Raw genomic sequence first — 25236 nt, 5'->3', positions numbered from 1 at the left:
GGTTGGTTAAAGATTATTTTCAGACTCAATGTGCCTCAAGTGTGGGCAGGGTGCTTTCCCGTGTCTGTGGTTGTGTGTATGTCTGTGTAATCCAATCCCAGAGAGAAAAGGCTTATGGATGATTGAATTTTGCCGTATTGAGTCATCGACAGTGGCCTGGATGACGCCACCAAACAATGACACTTCGGGCAACCTGTACGGCTGGTCACCCTCATGTTGATTTTCCCTCCGGTAGACGAGCGGTTGCGTTTGGCGGGTCACCCTCTTGCCGCGGCCGCCAGAACGGATGAAAGGCAGCCGCCTAATTTTGTGGAGATAGGGAGCAGCGCCAATAAACCCTGCTATTTCCGTGTACTGGGCGCTACGTGGCTTAAATTAATCTACGGAGCACCACTGTCCTTCGGGTCCGCGCAGAGATGTGACGCGTGGCGTTTTCGTGCCCCGGTAAAAGTCGCAACGCCGAGCTTTCGCTGATTGTGAACGTCGAACCACCACGCTGTGCGTCTCTGACTAATGAGCCGCCGACGCTCAAATCAGTACTAAATGTCCAGGTATGGCCCCTCGGAGGCACCTAGACCACAATCGCCATTCGACAAGGCTTGAGTGGTCGGCGTGAGCGGCGAGATGACAAACACGTATCACCCCGCTCGCTGGAAGCAAGATTCGCCGAAGGAGGCAGCATCGCCAGGACTGTACACTGTTTGGTTTACGTATGTGTGTTTATTGGGGTAGGTGCTGGCATAATGACACTCGTGCGGGCTGCGGTACATGTTTGTAGTAAGAAACCGAAACTGAAATTGCGAACAAAAGTGTTGACGCAAATGAATTCACTTCAGTGGCAAGGCACTGGCAGACAAATTTAACCTTCATTTCCTTGAGGCAGGATCCTCAAGTAATATAACACAAGCGACTGACCTTAAACCGGCTGAATGCTATATTGAAAGCTCTTCCACTAATTCTTTGTTTTTATTACCCGTTACCGAGGAGGAAGTAGCCACTGTCATATGCTCACTAAAGAACAGCTCACCAGGAGAAGATGGCATCTCCGCAGCACCTATCAAGGCAGTTGCTGATTTGATTGTCGCCCCATTCACTTACATATGCAACAGACTCTTCCTGACGGGAATTTTTCCATGTGCCATGAAAATAGCTCGCGTAACAATAATTTTTAAAGGAGGTGATAAAAATGAACTTCAAAATTATCGCCCAATCTCTATTCTGCCGCTTTTCTCTAAGGTCGCGGAACGCCTGATATATAAGAGGGTATTTTCTTTTATAGCAAACAGTAATGTCATTTGTGAAGAACAGTGTGGATTCCAACCAGGTAGATCAACTCAGTCTGCTTTACTCCGTATTAAGGACAGCCTACTTCATAACTTTGAAAAAAAATTTTACACTGTGGGAATATTTCTCGATTTCCGTAAGGCTTTTGACTCGATAAAGCACGATATATTAATTAGGAAACTTCAACTGTATGGAATACGCGGGATTGCGCTTGATCTAATGAAAAGCTATCTTTGGGCCAGGAAACAATATGTACAGCTCCACAATTATAAATCTGATTTGGGCGTTATTAAGTATGGGGTTCCCCAAGGATCGATACTTGGTCCTCTACTTTTTATACTTTATATCAATGACATAGTTAACATTCAGTTCACACCTAACATAGTCATGTACGCCGACGATACCAATGCCTTCTTTTCTGGTTTAGATCTTCGCGATATTGAAATAACTGCAAATTCTTGGTTGGATAAACTAAAATCATGGCTTACAGTCAATCAGCTAGAACTAAACATAAAAAAAACTAAATTTATGCTCTTCAAACAAAAAAATAGGCCTGTAGATTATGCTATCTCTCTGATTTTTAATGGAGAAAATATTGCGCAGGTAAATAAAATTCAGTTTCTGGGTGTGTGTTTTCAAAGTGACCTTAGTTGGTCCCACCATGTGGACAACCTGCGAATAAAAATATCAAGATCGATCGGTCTTATTCGACGCTTACAGCATCTCCTTCCAGGGAGAGTTAAACGGCAGCTTTACTTTTCTTTTATCTACTCGCAAATCATTTATTGCATTTTAGTCTGGGGTACGTGTAACAAAACAAATACAGAAAGTATAATTCTTCTTCAAAAACGCGCACTAGGTTTGATAAGTACCTCGGTCCCCACTAATATGTCTCTTTTTTATATGTATAATGTACTCCCGTTCCCAGAGTGCTATAGGATGCAACTAGCCATGTTAATCTTCAAAAAAATTAAAGATAATTTCCAGATTTTTTCTGATGTGTACTTAAGCAGAGATCTTACGTATAATCTGCGTACTGTTGCGTTGGTCGGGCCAATGTGCCGGACTAACTATGGTGTACAGTCAATTAATAACCAAATCATTCTACTGTGCAACAGGATTCCTGAAATAATTGAATACGCTAAGGAGGCTAAAAACATAACACAATTTAAGAAGCGAATTTACAATGTAATAAACAGAACACAAGTCTACAGTGTATGTAAAGGAAATATGTAATGTATGTAATATTTATAGTATTCACTGTTTTTCAACTTGTATTGTATTTCAAAATATGTTATGGTGTTTTGTACTGTCCTGCTCTACCTGCCCGAGGTGCCTCACGAAGAGGGGCCAAGTCAGGAGACACACTCTCCTTTTGCCCCCTTCGTGGGCATTTCTGCGGAAATGTCCGAATAAAATAAAATGAAAATGAAATGAAATGAATACGAGAAAGCAGGGTCAGACGAACGTGAGCGCGTGAGCTTTGGAACAGCGACGGGCAGAGAAAGAGCGCAGCCAGCTAGCAAGAGCACTAGGCGTTGGGCCTCAGGGGACCGAACGGACTAGCCGGTGTCACCAACCCAAATGGAACGAGCACGGCGTGCTCCTGAGGTGAGTGGCGGTGCCCGGCCGGACCGGACATGCTGTTCCTGTGGCGGACGAGCGTGTGGGCCCGGGCAAGTGGCTGAACCTGTCCAGACTCGAGTCCGGAACAACCAGTTACCAAGATCGTCAGCACAGTGCCACGTCGGCGCCGGTCCGGAAACCGCCAATTGAAGGTGCGACCTCGGTGTTGCGTCGGCCGCAGCGTGGAGCCGCCTGGTCCAGCACGAGCACCTGATGGTCTGCTCGTGAGCTCCCGTGCACTTGGCAACTTTCCCGTGGCGAGGTTGCGTCGTCGACGCCATCATTTTCAGCGTGAGCATGAGTGACGCCCGACGGAATTAGACCTCAGAGTAGTGAGGACGCGCGGATAACTCGCGTGCGCGAAGACATAAATACTGTATGACTGAGTTATGGAGCCAGTGTTGTACAAATAGCCACAGTGTTGTGGTTGTTTTATAAGTGTGAAGATGATAAATGTTTGCCTTGCGTTTGTCTTGGGTTTCTGCATCTGAGGGCCCAAGAAACACCACATGTTATTGAGCAGTGCCGTATGGACATATTCCCCGATGTAGGAATCTGGGGAGGTGAGACTGTATTTAATCAGCCCTCGCGGGCTGCTTAGTGGGGTTCATGGAGCTTGTTCAATAGACAGCCTTTTCCAATGAAGAGCTTTTAATGTAGAGCTTCGGGTCAGACAGCCCATGCCATATAAATAATGCAAATAACCCTTCTCTACGAAGTTCAACCTTGATCCTCCAGCTTCGACAGCCCCACCGTGGTGGTCTAGAGGCTAAGGTACTCGGCTGCTGACCCGCAGGGCACGGGTTCGAATCTCGGCTGCGGCGGCTGCAATTTTGATGGAGGCGGTAGTGTTGCAGGCCCGTGTGTTCAGATTTGAGTGTGCGTTAAAGAACCCCAGGTGGTCGAAATTTCCGGAGACCTCCACTACAGCATCTCTCATGATCATATGGTGATTTTGGGACGTTAATATCATGGTGGTTTTGGGACGTTAAATCCTACATTTTAATAAATCAATCCAGCCTTGACACCTTGATCTCAGATCTTTGGTACCGCAAACCCCGATCGCAACAGCATAAACAGAAGTACAGACACGCTTTCTATAGTGTGCGAACCAAGCATTATCAGCCTCAAGTCATGGCCCATGGCGTCATCGATTATGCTTGTTGGATACCGTCTCTAATGCCTCTTTTATGGTATATATTTGTGTATCCAAGTTTTACACCTACTTGCGTTGATTAATCGCCGCTGTTACAATGAATATAAATGCAAGACCGTATTTGAACGCACACGTGTCAATAAAGGCATCAACTACTCATCTATTTATATCACAATGACTGTGCCGTGCATGTGATGGACAATCTGACAATGATGTCACTTGGCATTTTGATAGTTTTATGTTCATGTTTGCCTTATATTTATAATATTATCTACCTCTGGTTCTTTCATAGTTATACTGTGTGCGCGAAAAAGTGGTTTCTCTTCGTTAATGTTCTATATTTGTATATATATATATATATATATATATATATATATATATATATATATATATATATATATATATACATATATATATATATATATATATATATATATATATATATATACCAAAAACAAAAGTGATGCTGGGTCCGGGAAATATTATTCGTATAGGAAAGAAGACGCACGTACGAAGTTATTTTATTTGACGTTTCGGCCGTGGGTCCGGCCTTCATCAGAATACAGTTTATGGCACGAGTGCTGTTTATATACATGTGCATATCAGTAAGATACAAATGTGAAAACCGACATGAAAGGCTATATATGGGCATATATATATATATATATATATATATATATGCCCATATATAGCCTTTCATGTCGGTTTTCACATTTGTATCTTACTGATATGCACATGTATATAAACAGCACTCGTGCCATAAACTGTATTCTGATGAAGGCCGGACCCACGGCCGAAACATCAAATAAAATAACTTCGTACGTGCGTCTTCTTTCCTATACGAATATATATATATATATATATATATATATATATATATATATATATATATTTCACGCTATATCTAACTTTACCGTCATGACCACTTCACGCCATGAATTGTCTAACTGTTCATATATGTCGCCATTCTTGACTATCCCACGTGAATCGTATATATAAGGAAGCGCGTTGATATGCACTTGTTACTTTGACAAAGGCTGGTCCTGCAGCAGACACGTTAGAAAGTACACTATGCAATACCAGTGTGCGTCGTACTCTATTTTAAAAATAAATGCGAAGCATTTCTTTGCGAACTTCGGTGACCTTGAGCGTATCTATCTATCTATCTATCTATCTATCTATCTATCTATCTATCTATCTATCTAGCCGCCTACAACTTTTAGCTCTCCTGGCCGTTTAGATAATGGTAGCGACACCAAACTTCGTATGACATAACATGACTGTATTAAGAACATATTTGACTAGTCATAATATGAAAATCATGACATGGATGTCATGAATATCATGATTGAAATTTCATGGTCCTGCAGCTGTTGCGGTGGTTTCGTTCACATTGCATGTTGGAAAACTAGTACGGTATGACATGATTGCATGGCGAACACAAACGACAGACCCTAACATGAATATCATGATATGCGTGTCATGAAACATAATGACTACATGCCAAGCTCATGATGCATTCGCGGGCGTTTTGCTAGCATCACATATACCAAGTTTGGTATTACGGCACTTGAATGGATGACGAAAGTATGTGATTGGTGCAAACATGATAATCATGAGATGCGTGTCATGTAACAACATGACTACATGACACGCTCATAATGCGCTGGCGGCCGTTTCGCAAGCTTCACTTATACCAAATTCGGTATTACGGGACGTGAATTGATGATGAAGGTGTGATATACTGCCGCAAACATGATAAACATGAGGTGCGTGTCATGTAACAACATGTCTACATGCTTCACTTGTAATGCGCTCGCAGCCGTTTTGCTAGCTTCACATATGCCAAAGTTGGTGTTGCGGGACGTCAATCAATGACGAAGGTATGCGACTGGTGCAAACATGATAATCAAGAGATGCGTATCATGTGAGGACATGACTCCATGCCACAGTCAAGGCGCCAATACATTTCGACGTGACCCGGCGTGCGTGCGCACTGGCGTTCATTTCGTTGCGTCACGCCAGCGTTGCCACGCCAGGCGCTGGTCCTGCCATATACTCGTAGGCGCGCGCTGCGTTGCTATGACGCATGCGCATTTCATTGCGTCTGGCGTCCCTTCATCTCGAAAAGAGGCAGACGCAGTGCTTTCTGGGTTACGTATTGGCGCCTAATACAGCATGTCGATTTTGGCCGGTTGCCGTCGCGCCGCGCCGAAGGACGCTGGTCGCGCCGGTCACGCTTGGCGCCAGGCCATATAGAATGTTCGCGTTTTGCTAACGTATCTTCGCTGTGCGCAGCGTGCGCGTGCGTAAACGTTTCTTTGTCGTATATTGGGCTCTTCATGATGCTCTCGAGACCGTTTCGCTGGGTCCACATATACCAAATTTGGCGTTACGAGACATCAATGAATGACGAAGGTATATGACTAGTGGAAACACGATATTCATGAGACGCGCTTCATTCAAGAACATGACAGCATACCACGCTCAGCATTCTCGTGGCTTATATATTATTCACTTCATAATACAATATAGTCACTCCATAATTACACTTGATGAAATTTCAATTCTAATTTTGGTATATGTCATTCAACCTATGGTGAATTCATGCACTCATTTTATATAATTTTGATAAGGAGCAATGAACTGATAATGCCTATATTTATCTGACATGATGTCATGAGGACAACTTAGATGTGCAACTATTGTGACATTCAACGCATAAACGGAAGGTTTTGCTCTACATGCAGAGGCACCGTCAAGAGTCTGTTTAGAAGCAACTTGGTAGGCGAAGACGTGTCATTTTTCAGAAATATGTGAGTGCATTCGGGGAAACTCCACAGCAGTGTTCTGAAAGCTTTTTTAGAAAAAGCAAACAGTCTCAATTCAAGAACACCCGCTCAAGCATTGGGCTCATGGAACTTTTTTTTTGTTGGTGTGTCGAAACTTTGGGGGCTCGCTCACTCGGCATTTATTACGAAATAACTACCGCTTCAACAAAATCATTTTTACGACACAGTATTTCTACAGTGAGCAACAATTACAACACTAGTTCATTATTATTTACGTCCTTTCTTTCACAAAAAGTAATTTTAAGTGCACTTACCTTTACCTTTGCCTTTCGTCTCACCCTTATCATCTTCACCCCCTGTTAAGACAACATCAAAAACTTTTTATGATCTAGAAAAGGGCATTTGTTTTCTTAATGACCACAAGATAAGCACTCATTTGAGCCTGTGATAGCGGCTGAAACACTCACCTATTATAATAACTGTCTGCCGCGTAGTTGGTTATGTTTATACATGTTGATTTACATGCTTTATTAAGAGAGCATTAGGATAACACATAAAAAAGGCAGAATACAAGAAGGCTGACAGCCAAGAAAAAAAATATTTATTCCACGATAGTAAGGTATATAACCAAATACGGCAGATAATACGTGTTATTGAGAAGCGAAAACTAATATTTACAGCTTAAACGACTTGATGGCATGTTGACCAACAGATCTGTCTTTAGTTTCTCAAGTTAACTGGACGATGCTGACCTGTAGGTAGCGGGTCGCTAATTCTAACCCGGCATGTGTGGTCGCTTTTGGATTCAGGTGAAACTGTATAGGTCCATGTGGTGTGCTATGTCACTGAACTTTGAAAAAACACCAGATGGTCGAAATTTTCACACCACTTCGCTACCGCGTCTCTCTTATTTACACCGCAATTTTGAAATGTCAAGCCACAGACATGATCACAAGTGACTAGATAGACAGTGAATTGTCGCATGAACACTCATGTTTGACAACAAAAAGGTAATACTGACATGGAAATCACGCATCTCCAAAACTCAAAGGCACCTCAAAGTCAGTTAATTTGAGTTTTTTATCATCGCTAAGCTCTGTCTTTTTTAGGTATATGCTTCGCGTTCAAGCAATATAAAATATATTGGAACTGATCACTCATGATGTTAGGTTCTTTTTAGCGCCTGTTTATGGACTTTTTTTGTTTATAGGTACATAAAGCAACAATCGCGCATAACCAAAATTTTGGCGATCCTGTACATTTTTTTGCTTCGTAGTAGACACTGCCGAATGAATGTTTTATGAAACTTATCCAAGCGCTTCATTCTAGAAAACATTTGGCCTAGCTTCAAGCTGTCAATAATTTGATCCCGTTTATTTTGCCACAAGGTTGTAAAAATTACCAGGTGAAAAAGCTGTATTGAGCGGCTTCAGAGGAACCTGGCCACCTCATTCGCTGGGCAGTTGCAGCGGTTAAATAGAAGTACGCTATATACATAATGCATGTACTATCAAAACAGTAAAGACACTAAACGACTGTAGTGAGAATAAATGAACAAGGTTATTGTATAAACGTTTGAAAAGCAAAAAAAAAAAATGTGTAGCAATGACGACAAGAAAAAACGAAAAAAAAACAGATGAACCCTTCACAGCACAAGCAGTCTCTTAAATTGCCGCGTAGGCTTTCAAGCGACCGAGTAGATACATCTAAACCATTTTTTTTTTGCGATTCATAGTCGGTAAACAAAACTGTAGCAATTGGTCACCGTATCTAGTTATGTTATTGTTGACAATTCAAGGTTCAAATTGAAGAAATTTCTTTAAAAATTTGCAGCTGTAAGGATAAAGCTCCAAAAAAATTTAATGTGACGAGTACCACCTGTACTTTTGCTGTTTTTCTAGTCGTTCTACTTCGTCTATAGCTGGGCTTGAGTGGTCTAAACATAGCCTGAACTTGCAATCAGGAACAATATATTTGCAATATGCACGAACAGGAATAAATGCTCAAATATCGTATCACATAAAGATCAGTGCGTTCTCCTCCCAAAATTTATATTACATCTGATCTCTACGACAACCCTTACGGGACTGACTTTGCCTAACCATTCGAAAACTTTCTGCCTTGCTAAGCTAAATATCACAGCTCTTCTGTCACCATCGCGCTCCTCCAAACACACTTGCTGCTGGAACGTCCCCACCTGGTCGAAAAACTTTGGTGAATTCATCACACGTTAACACAGCTATTGCAATGTATTTCACATTGTACGGATCCAGTTATACCATGGAGAAGCACATGGATTGCCAGTACGTCTTCCCTGAAGTCCATTAGAACAGAGAGTTGTGTCTCATTTCTGTAAAAGCGAAATTAGAGTCTGAACGCTCAGTGTTAGTTTCGTTGTCATATTTAAATCGTTTATCTTCTGCATATCATCGGAAGCCCCAGCTTAATTCCGCGTTCCTAGCATAATTGTCTTCCCACCGCAGTGCACCATAATAATGTCGAGGCTTTGGCGCACAATATTGCAAAAATTATGACTACTTCGCTCACACTTTTATACTAACTACTTTAATTCCATGGCTACAAGTTGCAGACGAGTCAAAAATTCACGCCATTTTCAAGGTGAGGTATCTTATAGATTGATCGGTAAACATTCAATTCACGCACTTTCATACAGCATGAAGCAATCTAGTGCTGAAATAGCTGGTCCTCACGTAAGCACTAATCAGGTAAGGAAACACTCGTGTAAAAATGAAAACACTCTTTACATAACGGCGCTTTAAGCGTACTTCGAAACCACTGAAATTTTTTCAGTGGAACCAGACACATGGCAGACTGTCACTAATTTTAATAAATTTTATTTTGTACGTGCTACAGCCTGCGACATGAAAATGTACACCTTACCTTATGAAAATTGATGGTTTATTAGTAGTTTTTTTTCTCTTTGTGCTTCGTCAAGCACGATTTGTTTTAGTGGTTCAATTTCACAAAGCTCATTAGTTTCGCCTCCATTAGAGTGAGCATGTTATCGTGTCGATAGTCTATGTGGCAACAGATAACTTCAAATTTTCTCTTGTGTGGCCTTCTTTCGATTGTAAGCCAATCACAATTTCATTGGTGAAATAAAAATAGATTTGAAATTAGGGACCATGGAATCCCACTTCCTATGCTTGTCTCAGCTTAATGGTGCAGATGGGAGCAGTGGCTGCCCCGGATATATGATATGGATTTTTGTTGGTATTCTTCCAATAAATTGCCTTCAAATAAAAAAAAACTTTAGAAACAATTAGCAAGGCAAACAAAATCGTAGAACGTCAGTGATTATGATTTCACAATCATGCTCGCGTTGTAGATTTTTCCTTAATACGCCTATGCGACAGTTAACTTTCGAGATTTTATTCTTACAACCGCAACAGAACGGCTTCGTAGAATTCTTATGTTGAATAGCTGACTCTGCAACAAAAGTGGCCAGCTTCAATTTTATATGCTAGAACAAAAAATGATATAAAGGCAACCTATGATATTTCATGCTACATTGCTCTTTTTGATTTTTAGGGGAGGGGGGCAGGCCTCGATTTCCTGAATGCAATGACCTTATTGAGGTAACATTTCCATGTGGAAATTATTTTTTGCAATAATAAAAAATTCAAAGCAATTTCACTTTTAGGGTTTTTAACAACTTTTGTCAGATAACCAGACGAGTTTTAAAAAATTTTGTTTGATTTTCCATATGTTTATATATTTATTTATTTTTTCAAGGTGTATTAGAGTTACCATTGAGGGCATTCATTAAAAAGGACTATGAGCAAAAAATATGGGATGAGGATGATATGTGAGGTATAAGGTTGATTGATTGATTGATGATTGATTTGAGGGTTTTAACGTCCCAAAACCACGCAATGATTATGAGAGACGTCGTAGTGGAGGGCTCCAGAAATTTCGACCACCTGGGGTTCTTTAACGTGCACCCAAATCTGAGCACACGGGAGGTATAACTTTCCAAAACCACCATATGATTATGAGAGAAGCCATAGCGGAGGACTCCAGAAATTTTGACCACCTGAGATTCTTTACCATGTGCCGCGGGCACACGGGCCTACAGTATTTTCGCCCTATCGAGAATGCAGCCACCGCTGCCGGCATCCGATCCCGCCACCTGCGGGTCAGCAGCCGAGTACCTTAGCCACTAGATTACCGCGGTGGGACCCAATTCCAAATAATAATCGATACCTGCCTTTTGATGATGCTGAACTTGATGTTGTTGAAGCAGTTGTGGTAGTTGCCGTGGGTGTCGTTAAAGATGTGGATGCTTCACTTTCCTTACTTTTCTCCCCGCTTCCTCCTCCTCCTTCTCCTCCTCCTCCTTCTCCTCCTCCTCCTTCCTGTTCTTCCTCTTCACCTTTTAGGGGAGGGGAAAATATAAGTATGTGAAGAACTGAAAGAAATCTTTTGCTGACGAAGCACTGAAAAAACATTCCTTAAGCTGATAAGTTACGATGAAATATTTTATGCAAAGATTCCAAAACTCCGACTGCCCTGATGCAGTATAATCTGCAGATTAGGTTACTGATGTATTTCGTGAAAAGCAATAGGATTGGTGCCTTCTGAAACCTCCGTACCAAAGAGCCATATATTTTAATGCGTACATATTTTTATGAATCGACTAATATTCTGAGAACTAAATAAAAAACAGAAACAGGAGTGAAGATCGATGAGTATCATACTCCAGTTGCACCCTTTGTAGACGAACATAAAAACAAATACACTATAAAGATGTTTATTGCACTCGAAGCATTGTAATGACCACTGTCATTGTGGATTCTCAAACAAGTGATGTTTCTTCAGAAGAAAAAAAAGCCCGAAGAATGCACTGGAGCGGGCGGCCCATAACAGTATTCCTCCTTAATATTACCAGCTACACTTCTGTAGCAGGACCCTAAACAGCACCTCCTTTTTAAATATGTTACGTGGCTGATAAAATGCGCAAAATTAGCGCCATCACACAAAGCTCTGCACAGTGAAGCTTTGTTTGTCTACTGGTCAACTGGTCACGTTTTTGTGCCATACTTGGCTGTTTGTAGCTCCTGCTTTAAAAACAAAACTAGTGGACCCTCAAGTCAAGAGGCTAACGCTTGCTGCTACTATACGGTACTTGTTTACTTTTACGTAGGTTTTGCTATGTTGTGTGCAAGCATTGCTATGCTGTAAAATATTCTGGTTCAAGATCGACCATCTTCGCTGCACCAATCTTTCCGCAAACGTTAACCGTGACTTACAACTCCATCTTGAAGTTGTAAGTGAGCAGCCGTTATGAAACTACGCTCACCAACGAGTAATGGGTATATCATTGTCCGAATCTTTCGCTAAGTTAAAATACAAGCTGTCGAAGTACAGAACAAAAACACAGCATATCCACGAAGTGAATGATGACGAGTAGGGGTAGCTCCAGGAGATCATTAACCCCACTTCACTCTTTTAAATGCGAAGCATTTCTTAGCGAACTTCGGCAACTTTGAGCGTATCTATCTATCTATCTATCTATCTATCTATCTATCTATCTATCTATCTATCTATCTATCTATCTATCTATCTATCTATCTATCTATCTATTTATCTATCTATATAGCTGCCTACGACTTTTAGCTCTCCTGGCCGTTCGATAATGGTATCAATACCAAACTTGGTATGGCTTAACATGGCTGTATGAAGAACATATTTGACTAGTCAGAACATGAAAATCATGACACGTACGTCATCAATTTCATGATTTACTTGTCATGGTCTTCAAGCTCTTGCGGTGGTTACGTTCACATGACATTTTGCTAAACTGGTATGGTATGACATGATTGCATGGCAAACACAACCGACATACCCTAACACGAAAATAATGACATGCTTTCATGTAACAACATGACTACATGCCACGGCCACGCTCATAATGCGCTGGCGGTCGTTTCGCTAGCGTCACATATACCGAATTTGATATTTCGGTACGTGAATGAATGACCAAAGTACGTGACTGGTGGAAACATGATGCATGAGTTGTGCGTCATGTGACAACTTGTCTACATGCCACGCTCATGATGCGCTGGCGGCTCTTTCGCTAGCTTTACTTTTAACAAATTTTGTATTATAAGACGTGAATGGATGACGAAGTTATGATACTGGTGCAAAGATAAAAAAAAGAGATTCGAGTCATGTAAAAACATGACTACATGCCTCACTGATGATGCGCTCGCGGCCGTTTCGCTCGCTTCACATGTGACAAATTTGGTATTACGTGACGCCAATAGATGACGAAGGTATGTGGCTGGTGCTAGCATGATAATCATGAGATGCATGTCATGTGAGAACATGACTACATGACACACAGTCAGAGCGCCAATACATTTCGACGTGACGTGGTGCGCGTGCATGCCGGCGTTCATTTCGTCGCGGCACGCCAGCGTTGCCCTGCCAGGCGCCGGACCTGCCATATACTCGCAGGCACGCGCCGCGCTGCATTGCTTTGACGCATGCGCGTTTCAGCGCGTCCGGCGTCCATCCGCCGAAAATACGGAGACGCAGTGTTGTCTTGGTAACGCACCGGCGCGAAATGCAGCATGTCGCTTTTCGCGCTGGTTTTCGTCGGGCCGCGCCGACGGACGCTGGTCGCGCCTGCCGTCAGACTATAGAGTTCTCGCGTCTTGCACTGTGCCCAGCGTGCGCGCGCGTCAACGTTACATTGGAGTATATTAAGCCCTTCATGATGCTCTCGCGACCATTTTGCTACCTCCGCATATGCCAAATTTGGTGTTACGTGACGTTAATGGATGACGAAATATATAACTGGTGCAAACATGATAATCCTGGCAAGCGTGTCTTGTATAAAAACATAACATACCACGCTCATAGCGTACTCACGGCCGTTTCGCTAGCTTCTTATATACTAAATTTAATATCACGTGACGTGAATAGATGACGAAGGTATACGACACATCCAAACATGATAATCATGATATGGAAGTCATGGACGGCATCATTTACCTCCACCTCGCAATGTTGGGCTGATCATAAAGTGACATATCAACATTTCTCATTCGTGCTTCGCATATCAACTGTTCCCACTGTGCGTGGGATCTGCCAATTTTTCTTTCTCTCTCTTTCTTTCTTTCTTTCTTTCTTTTTTTCTTTTATAAAAAAGTGCACTATATCATCAAGAAAGAGAGAGCCTGGAGCAAGTGCGTCTTATAGCTCTTAGGGCACCGCAGCGAAAGAAACAGCGTGCCACGAGTGCACCCCCGATCTTCGTTCTCCTAGTGGCCGGTGCTTCCACTGCGTGCAAGCCAAGACAACGGGTGTACTATGTCACGCCAACGAAGAGATAAGGATCGACCTTAAGGAGTTTTGGCCCTAAAAATCTTTCTTCGCTGCAACGGGATCACGCGACTCACATCCGCTCCTTTACATCAACTGACGCGACCCGGACGCCATGGTGCGGTACTTTCGCCGCCGCCAATACCCAGAAACCTTTTTTTTTTTATGTATCGTATCGCGTCCACACCTAACGACCCTTATGCACGCCTAATCCGCATCTAACGAAGGACGCCATCGAAGCATGCGCTCTAAGTCACACGTTACCCGGGAGCGAGAGCACTGCTAGCTAAAGGCACTTGGGAATAGACACGGCATGAAAGCGAAATTTGCGTAAGAATCAGTTCGTAGCATCTTCAGGGTAATCGCCTGTGGTCTCGTAAGCTTTTTGTGTTACGGCTGAAATACTCTTTTTCCCAAATAGAAGTGCTATATGATTTCATTAAATGTATAATATTAATATAATAATAATAATAATATTAATCAGGTTTAAAGTCACAAATTCATTATTTAGGATAATGTGTCCAGTACATTTGTACCACGCATTGCGACAAGGCTTCTCCTCCCACGCAGAGAGTTAGTATACGCGTGCTTAGGAAGGTGCGATGTCACTGAGGTTGGTTAGCGAGTCAAAATTTTGACATAGGCATGCCGAAAACCAAGTCATCGTGTTCATAGTTACGGTCCTATTTTTAAAAAACCGCATGTGCCGCTTTCTTTATGGAGCCCGATGAAAACGCTATGACTGCTGACCTAGACGTTCGAAATTGCTGTCACCTACCTTCCGTTGCGATCCCATAAATTACTAAACAGAACAGAACAGCGTAAATTAACAGCTTCATTGCTGAAGTATGCTTATGCGTACCTGCTTTAAACTGAAGAACTGTTCTTTTGGCCAAGACTTTAAGTAGATTCACTTTCTTCAAGTTGCATTTCTAGTCACACGTCACGGGTGCCTTGTCAGCTTATGAATATTAAAGCCAGGTGCCGGCGTTAAGAACGTTGATGCTTCTGCAACTGCTAGTGGTTTTACAGCCCAACATAACAATGTTTTTCCAAGATTCCTGGTAAGTTCTATTTACATATCGAAATTTTCTCTATTGTATGATAAGTGCATATTAAGCAAGGTGACTTTCACGATTACAAAGAAAAACAATTTCTATTTCTTCAAGTGAGCCCATCAAAGTACGCAGACAATTGTAATTGCCTTAAGGAAGGTATAAAAATACTCTATAGACACTGGATGCTTCCGATACAGTTCAAACGAAAAACATCAGCATCACAGAACCAACTGCCCAGTGTCTGTGTAGTTAAGCAACCGGATATGATTTATTTTTGTCTTCAATGTTGAATCATTGAATTGTTTCTTCCTCATTCGTTAATAAAAAACACGCAGTCAAAGAAAAAATGACCTACAGCTGGAAAACATCTTTTTTGCTTCAACGCTTTGCAATCATTTTCCACGAGCAGCACTCAGTTGAAATTGTTGAGTACAATAAAACCTAAAAGGCCTTGTGTTTCTTTGAAAGTGCTCAGTTACGCCTCACAATGACGAATAGGTTACAACTTCCACCTAATATATTTTTATAAGTAGCTTCTAGTCGGCCATTCTTGTGACAAGCCTCCTCCTTTGCGGGCCTTCATTGTATGCATTCGTACCATGCCTCTCTAGCCACGCGACCCTCTTATTATTCCACCAACGCTGGCTGCATTGCCCTAAATAGTATACCACTGCAACAAAAAAGGTTATGTATCAATAAAGAACAAAAATACAAAAGCTGTTGTCACGATGTAAATAAGAAAGGTTGCTCGTAATAAGCTCTCCTGGCAGGTCGTAGGTAAATATTTATTGGTTTCGAAATATTTAGGTTATTATGGTTGTGTTTGCGAGTGCGACTTAATAAATAAGTGATTCGTAGCGACGTGGTCGCCAGAGCGCACCCCGTGGTCAGGAAAGTCTGAGGAGCATCATTCCAAACAACCTGCTGCTCTCCTCTCTGTTTCTCCTTATAGCCTTTTTAACTCTTACCACTTCCGGTGCACTGCGTGCACCTGCTCTATTTTCAAATCTCTGGTTGTCTGAGTAAAGTAGACGTCACTGAAAAGACGTGTCCGTCTCGTGCAGCATGGCTCTACAGATACAAAGAAGTTTCACGCGAGATCATTTGCAAGTGTTCTTTCATTACCTACTGTTTTCTTACGTTTTTCGGTGGTTTTACTTGTTTCATTAGCAAATGCTTTTCGTATACTTTTTTTATTTTTGTACAAACTCATTGTACTCCCCATTGGCACACGTTATTGCCAAGACGCTTGGGCCATTATTTTTGTTTCGAAGGCAGCCAGTACATTTTCTGTTATTCGCTAAACAGTGAATGTTTGTACTTCATTGTTACCTCTGACGCGGTGGTCTAGCGGCTAAGCTACTCAGCTGCTGATCCGCAGGTCGCGGAATCGAATCCCGGCTGTGGCGGCTGCATTTTTGATGGAGAGGAAAATGCTGTAGGCCCGTGTGCTCAGATTTGGGAGCACGTTACAGAGCCCCAGGTGGTCTAAATTTCCGTAACCCTCCACTACAGCGTCTCTCATAGTCATATGGTGGTTTTGGGACGTTAAACCCCACATATCAATCAAGAATTCATGGCGCAGCAATTTTAGTTTGCTTTTATTTGTTTCGTGTCGTTAGCTTGGGGAGGCATGTAGCCCCTGGCAGGCAGCATTGCTTTAGTTGCATTCGGTCGAAGCGTGCCCGACCGGATTAGCCATGAACGCAAAGACAGTCTGGTGTCAGCATGGTACCACGCGTAGGTTTGCAGCGCCAGAGACGGCCGAGTGTTTCGAGTTTCTGTTAACTTAGGGAAAAGAAACCGACCCCCACGGGGACAGCAGGGATTAGAAACATCACGGGGACGGCCCCCCAATTGCCTCAAGGGACTGGCAGCCTACGCATCAAAAGGCCTCTTGCGCGACTCAGCGCATTGCGGCGACTCCTCGCATAGGTTCGGCTTATGGCACAGCCATGTTCATGCAGTTCGCGAGCCGGTAAAATCGGTGGCGCGCATTGCGAAACGGCCATGATTGCCGCGAACCTTTCGTTCCGGTCCAGTGAGGTAGCTATCGAAAGCGGGCAGGCTCACGACAAGTCGGCGCCTGGGGTACCTATTGTTGAATTTGAATGTCTTCGACTGCCCCCGCGTTCATTCTTGCAAATTAGCTCGTAAGTAGAACCATGGGCGGTCAGCGGGTAGTTTCTCTTACGCGCACAGGGAACAGGCGGATAGTTGCCCCATCGTCAAAAAGTTGACGTGTTAAGGGGATGCCGTTTTATGGCCGCCAAAGCCCAGTACGTGTAGCTTTAAGTGTAGATAATTGTGCGCCGTGGAGCTGGCCCATGCTTCTATGATATTTTGTAGTTTTGTGTTATTTACAATTTGGTTGTAGTGTTATTTGTGAAGAGGGCATGAGCTCTCACATGCAAAAAGGTTGCGCCCTCGTGACGGGTTTTCGATCGACCAAGTGCACTGTCCGAACAGTGGACAAGCAGGCGACGATTCGCCGAGAGTTGTGTAAGGGTGGAGTATTGAGGAGATAAGAAGAGGCCCGGACTTTCCGCCAAGGGTTCTGAACTGGGCTTAGTGTGTTAGGCACCATCGGCTCTGCCAAATCCCGTAGAGTCGGCCTACAAAAGACGGTTCATTTGCAAACTGTTTTTTTTCTTTTTTTTGTAACTATGATGTCCGTACACTCTAAAAAATTTACATCCACAAAGGTGTATTTTTTGTCCCATGGTCAACACCCTTTAGGGTGTCTATAGGAGCACTCTAAACAATAAGGTGTTTATAAACTCCCTGAAACCATAGGGAGTAAAGAAACGTTGCGCCCTACTTTATTAGGTGTTTATGAACACCTCTAAACTATGGGTGTTGGATGAAGCTACACCCATGTGAGTGGGGTGTAACACTAAAAACCCCCTTGAAACGATGGCAGTGATATGGATAAGCATACTTAATCAAATGAAGTGCAAAAAATGGGACAACAAAACCAGAGACACACGAGGTGACGCCTAGTCTTGTATGTTGAGGAGAGCCGTTCATAGCAGTTCATTGCATCAAATATCCATCACCAACTGGCCCAAGCTTCAGTTGTTCTCAAGGAGAAGCATATATGAACCTTCTCTGCCACTGACAGGGAAGAAGATGGATACCGGTGTCACCCACTGCACTTATACCTGCATGCATGCAGTTGATAAAATGATAAAATAAGGTGCCGTGGTCTTGAATGAGATGCATGAGACCAGTGTATATATGTGTAGGTGGACTGGCTGAAAACAACAAAGTAGGATGCGGCAGACACACACACACACACACACACACACACACACACACACACACACAGCAGTAACATGTAGCATAAGGTTCAACCGAACATAATGCCGAAGCAAAAAACAATTAAGCCCATATGTTCACATCTGCTTTTATTATAGAAAAACTGCAAATCTGACAAACAGGACTCTGATGGCATTCTGCGAAATTTTGAAATATCTCGCGTGACCAAGTTCCTTTCTCTCTATACTAGAAATTCATTGTTTTCAATACAATAAATCTCCACAACTTTCCAAAACATTTGCGCTAGTCGGGCAAACGACTGAGAAGTATGGCGTTGATTGACACCTATACAATGGAAAAAACACGTAAAAAAAGTAAGCGAGTTTCTAGAATCACATTTACAACTTATTATATTTCGCAGTATAAATTTCGGGATTAAAAATTGAGAATATTCGACAAGGTCTTGTAATTGGGGTAGTATACGATTGTAATGTCAGTGTTGGTATACTTCTATTTGCAAAACCAAAGCTCGTCACTGCTGCTTGCACAATCATCTTCAGCTGCATATATGACTGGTGCCTTCGAGAGAATTGGGGCGAAGCTGTTCTTTCTGTACAGAAAATTCAATCCCGAAAACCTAAAATAAATACACAAGGAAAAATGACCAAAATTTCCCAAAAAGTGCAACATACAGTATGCACCCTGTATAACTAACTGCTTTCTTATGTGTAAGTATAAATTGAGTGCATAGCAAGCATATTCAGTGGCATGGGGCTACGCTTCAGTGAGAAATGCTAGAAAAGGTATGCTGGGCAATAAACGCCATAAAAAGCGCGCTGTGGCAGAATCATTATACCTTTCATGCCGCAGATGTGAACATTACTTTACCCTTTCAGCTTGCTCACGCAGGTGAATAAGAAGGTGCTGCTCCAAGTTGATAATGTTTCATTAGCTGCATGCATCGACTAATTTAAGTGAATGTGAAGTTTCATGCTTAAGTATGCATCCACACAGCTGCATGTGATCTACCATGGTACTCATTCGATTAGTTTATTACAAGGAATGCAGTACGACGCACAACAACATTTACATGTTTTATCAGTATTGCACAAAAGCACAATGCCCCTGAGCATACATGATGGTACGCACATCGAGAAGGTATTCAGTGCAGGTAACTTCTAAAATTAAGTACTGTGTAGTCACGTATTAAAATGCGAATGATACTATAGTGTTCTTGAACTGGCTCACATTGACATGATTTTATAATGAAAGAATTGGCTACTGGGTCATTCCACGACAGATGTCCGAGTCATTTTGGCGATTGTCTCAAATGTATTTGAAAAAAAAATCGCGCTGATTTTACTGCATTAAAAAGGTAACTGCTAGCATATGTCGCAGACAAATATTTTTTGGTCACGTTGCTACCTCCTGAACTTCCCGGAATCTCGTCTGGGTGTTTGTGAAAAAAATTATTTCATAAGTACCTCTTCTTCTTCCGTGCCAAATTTGGTCTACAAGTTGAGTGAAGGGCTTGCGTAAAGTGTTTGAAGCTCAGTATTATTATTACCATTTTTCGACCACTTACGCCTGAAATAATTTAGCCGAAATGTGTTATATCTGCATTTTTCTATATCAATACTGCCCTTTGAATTTGGGGCACGACATCGCGCCAAGCATGCCAAGCTTACGATGGTTGCTCTTACAGGCTGCCATTTCGTGGAAGGTGCCTTCCGTACATCTCCATCCGAATTGTGACTTGCCCGCTGCCCCTCTTCAGCTGCCGCCTGCTTCGGCAAACCGCACGCCAGTTCCAGTGGGAACAAACTACCCCATCTGGCAACCTGGAATCACGGCACCAGGTGGTGGCACAAACGGCGCGGGATTCATAAGCCAGCCAGGAGCCGTCCACTTCGGGCACGACATCGCGCCAAGCATGCCAAGCTTACGATGGTTGCTCTTACAGGCTGCCATTTCGTGGATGGTGCCTTCCGTACATCTCCATCCGAATTGTGACTTGCCCGCTGCCCCTCTTCAGCTGCCGCCTGCTTCGGCAAACCGCACGCCAGTTCCGGTGGGAACAAACTACCCCATCTGGCAACCTGGAATCGCGGCACCAGGTGGTGGCACAAACGGCGCGGGATTCATAAGCCAGCCAGGAGCCGTCCACTTTGGGCACGACATCGCGCCAAGCATGCCAAGCTTACGATGGTTGCTCTTACAGGCTGCCATTTCGTGGATGGTGCCTTCCGTACATCTCCATCCGAATTGTGACTTGCCCGCTGCCCCTCTTCAGCTGCCGCCTGCTTCGGCAAACTGCACGCCAGTTCCGGTGGGAACAAACTACCCCATCTGGCAACCTGGAATCGCGGCACCAGGTGGTGGCACAGACGGCGCGGGATTCATAAGCCAGGCAGGAGCCGTCCACTTCGGGCACGACATCGCGCCAAGCATGCCAAGCTTACGATGGTTGCTCTTACAGGTTAGTTATCTGAAAGGTGCCATTTGCTACAGAACTAGTAATTATGTCCTAGTTGCGGTGTCGTGCCCACCCGAATTCATAGATAAGATACAGCGTATGAAAGATGTTTCTTTTGTGAAGTGCCGCGCTTTCTGCTCTTTATTGTTACTTCTCGCCGGTGATGTGGAATCTAACCCGGGCCCTATGACGAAAACTGAAGCCGACACATTTTCTCAAGCTCTAGACGCCATACGGAAGCTTGAAGAAAGCCAGGATACCTTACTAGCCGAATTGAAAGCTCTGAAAGAGAAGCATAATGAAGCCACCAAGGAAATTCAGTTGCTTATGGCTAGAGTCGCGGCCCTGGAAAGCACTACCACGTCACCACATAACACAGGTGTAACCGAAGCAAGTGCCAATGCACTGCGTACAGTATCAAGCCAAGTGACAGAAATTTCGTCGTGGTGTAATAGCTCTGAAAATAGATTACGGCGCTATAAACTTCTTTTCTTTGGACTGGACGATGAACCTAAGGAATACTGGGCAAAATCTGAGCAGAAAATAATCGACTTCTGCTCAGAGAAATTAGGCATCACTGTGACGGAACGGCAATTTGAACGCATACACCGAATAGGCAAATATACAGAAGACAATCAGAGACCTATAATAGCGAAATTAGCCTTCTTTAAGGATAAAGAACAAATCCTGTCGTCTGCACACAAACTAAAAGGTTCCGCATTTTCCATACGAGAAGATTTTTCACTGGAAACTCGGCTGTCCCGAAAGAAGCTGATTGAATTCGCGAAAACGCAGAAAAGTGCGTATAAGCTCTCTGTGGACAAGCTACGCATCGCTTCAAAGACATACATTTATGACTCTGCGACGAACACAGTTATCGAATCTGTCAGATAGCTACAGCGTTGCACGCGCGTGCAGAATCAACGACCGAAACATGCTCATACCTCATTGTCGCTGTCAATCGCTAACACACGCAGCATTATGTCGAAGCAGGTTTTGATATCTGCTTTTCTGGATGACAGTAAATCTGATATCATTGCATTTACGGAAACTTGGCTAAATCCTGCTATCAGTGACGACGAAATATTCACCTCAGCCAGCATTTATCAAATCTACAGGTGTGATCGCACTGGTAAAAGAGGAGGCGGTGTTCTGGTCGGCATAAGGAAAACCATTACTTCATTTTTTATCAACACTAGTTCTGACATCGAAATAGTTTGGGTAGCTTGTACAGTCCCTTCCTCCTAAATCCTCGTAGGTTGCTGCTATCGTGCGCCGGACTCGGACTCTTCCTTCATTAATATGCTACGTGACAGTATAAACAACGCTTCTGAAATCTTCCAAGCCGATATCATTTACTTACTAGGCGACTTCAACTTTCCGCTCATTGATTGGGCCACACTGTCATCGCCCTGTCACATGTCAACTGAATTTCTTAACTTAACTCTGGATTTCAACCTCTTTCAAACTGTTCTGAAACCTACACGTGGTACGAACACCCTTAATCTTATCCTCACGACCGCTCCGGAAACAATACGTAATACAGATTACCTGGACAGATTCAGTGACCATAATTTACTCCAAGTAGATATAAACATACCCCTTCTCGTAGCCGGTGTACATACAAAACAAATTCGGGACTATAATAAAGGGGATTATCAGGCAATTAACACAAAGCTAAGGTTATTTTCCGAAAACACTCTCCTGCCGTGTTTCCACAATAGATCCGTAGAAGAGAACTGGCTACTTTTCAAGCAAGTTTTGTGTACGTTAGTTGACAAGCATGTTCCACTGGTTAAAATTATCAATGGTAAATCAAATCCATGGTTCAATAAAAAGCTTCTGAGAATGCGGAATAAGAAAAAACGGCTTTACAATAATGCTAAGTGCTCGGGTAGTTCTTCTTCTTGGCTTAAATATAAAACCGGCATAAAAGCATATTGCACAGCTTTAAGTAAGGCTAAGGAAAAGTATTATTCTAATGATCTACCCACACTACTGAAAAACAACCCAGCTAAATTTTGGAAAGTCATAAACCCCTCCAGCGAAAACCAACACATCTCATTGAATGACTGCAACAACGTCCCTCTCACAGCTAGCCAGTGTCCAACAGCATTTAATTCCTTTTTTCACTTCTGTCTTCACGAAAGAGAACAGTACCAACATACCCAACGTAGCTGAGTTCGATTACCAATTTATGGAACCAATAGATATTCAATTAGAAGGCATAATTACAGCCATAAGTAATCTTAAGTTGTCGTCTTCATGCGGCGTGGATGGAGTCAACTCAAAGGTACTAAAGAATACGGTAACGGTCACAAGCAAAATACTACTTCATATATTCCGGCAGTCTCTCGAAACAGGCATGATACCGTCTGACTGGAAGCTGGCGAAAATAATTCCAATATTCAAAAGTGGAAATAAAATCTCATGCGAAAATTACCGTCCTATTTCCCTTACGTGTATTTGTTGTAAAATTCTAGAACACATCATCGCTTCACATATTTACAGGCATCTGGAATCCAATCATTTCTTTTTCAAAAATCAGCATGGTTTCAGAAAGGGTTTTTCGTGTGAGACTCAGTTGTTTGAATTTACCACAGAGCTTCATGCTAATATGGACAATAATTATCAAACTGATTGCGTGGTCCTCGACTATTCGAAGGCGTTTGACAGGGTTGCACACTGTCGCCTGATATCGAAACTTTCCGCCCTGAAATTAGACTCCCGTACATTATCATGGCTTCGCAATTTCCTGTCGAATCGTCAGCAATACACAACAGTTAACAATTTGTCTTCTTCCCTATCTGACGTTTCTTCAGGTGTACCACAGGGCAGTGTACTCGCGCCATTACTTTTCCTCATACTCATCAATGATCTTCCGCAACATGTCTCTTCTTGCATCAGGGTGTTCGCTGACGACTGCATTATTTACCGTCCAATCAAGAACAGTGAAGGTCACCTGTCACTCCAAAACGACCTCGACGTAATTAATGGTTGGTGTAGTGCATGGCTGATGACACTAAATGTTTCAAAATGCAAAGTAATGTCGTTCACACGTAAACCTAGCATATCCGAACTCTCTTACAGTATTAATCATTCCATTCTATCGACTGCAACACAATATCGGTACTTGGGCGTAATACTGACACCTAATCTATCCTGGTCCGACCACTTTACGGCAATCTCTGCCAGCGCCTCGAAATCACTAGGTTTCTTGAGACGTAACTTGAAAGCTGCACCATCAAGCATTCGCAAATTATCTTACTTGACACTGGTTCGCCCTCAACTAGAATATGCCTGTTCGATTTGGTCTCCCCATCAAAAATACTTAATTGACTCATTGGAAAAAATCCAGAATAGAGCAAGCCGCTTCATTGCCAATAACTACAGTCCGCATTCTAGTATATCACAAATCAAACAGGAACTTTCACTCCCACTCTTGAACATTCGTCGCGACATTGCCCTGCTACCATTCTTTCATAAAATTACCCATTCTTCCCGAATCACCGTTATGGTCTGCAAAAACCATATCTCACTTCACGTAGACTACACAATCATCTTAGCTATTCCCGTGTATACGGCTCAACAAACGCGTTCAATCAGTCCGCACTTCCACGTGCTATCCGTCTGTGGAACAGTTTGCCTGACGACATTGCATCCCAGACAAACTTTGACACATTCCGTCATATCTTATCAAGCCACTTCACAAGCCTCAGCAAGTAGATGCCGTATCATAATTCATTGGTCCGTATTGGTTCATTTTTGTGATTGTCACATTCCTGTGCGCGAGGATTCTGCTTGTGGCCGCTGCATGCGCAGGAAATACATTGTTTCGCCCACGGTTACTATGCGCGTATCTTTTGTACATGTTGAACTTTTGTACATTTTGGTGCTTTCTTTTTGTTTGACTTATTATTTTCCAATTGTTTCTTTTGTATTTTTATTTGTTTTAGTTTGAGATGTATATAAGTATTGCGCCCCTTACTCAATTGCTTATTTTGTACTTTTTTTTTCATTTTGAGGTGTGTATATGTATTCCCCCCTTGCTCAATTGTCTGTCTTGTATATTTTTTTCCAGTTTATTTGTATATATGTATACCCCCTTACTCAATGCCCCCCATGGGGCCTGTAAGGTACTTTGAAATAAATAAAAAAAATATCCGAGAAGTGAATACTTAAACCTCATAAGGGGTATTTGGAGGAAAAAATATTTTAGACATCTCAAGC

General features: G+C 42.7%; 1 protein-coding gene across 2 annotated transcripts in view; it reads right to left on the bottom strand.

Annotated features, from left to right (window-relative positions):
• LOC119167925 (uncharacterized) overlaps window positions 1–25236 on the bottom strand; it is a 61695-nt gene that overhangs the window by 12896 nt on the left and 23563 nt on the right. Inside the window, exons 1-3 of one of the 2 annotated variants that reach the window (XM_075865581.1) lie at window positions 14990–15091; window positions 11090–11254; window positions 7173–7214 (exon numbers count right to left, since the gene is read on the bottom strand). In XM_075865581.1, the coding sequence (XP_075721696.1) occupies window positions 7173–7214; window positions 11090–11254; window positions 14990–15050 (268 nt within the window). In that variant the 5' untranslated portion in view covers window positions 15051–15091. Of the gene's footprint in view, window positions 1–7172; window positions 7215–11089; window positions 11255–14989; window positions 15092–25236 lie in introns of those variants that run through there. The other variant, XM_075865580.1, reaches the window with a different exon arrangement.

Source organism: Rhipicephalus microplus, chromosome 6, assembly GCF_043290135.1.
Source record: "Rhipicephalus microplus isolate Deutch F79 chromosome 6, USDA_Rmic, whole genome shotgun sequence".
Taxonomy (NCBI): Eukaryota; Metazoa; Arthropoda; class Arachnida; order Ixodida; family Ixodidae; genus Rhipicephalus; species Rhipicephalus microplus.
Note: the sequence above shows the minus strand (reverse complement) of the source record. Positions and strands in the feature narration are given on the sequence as shown.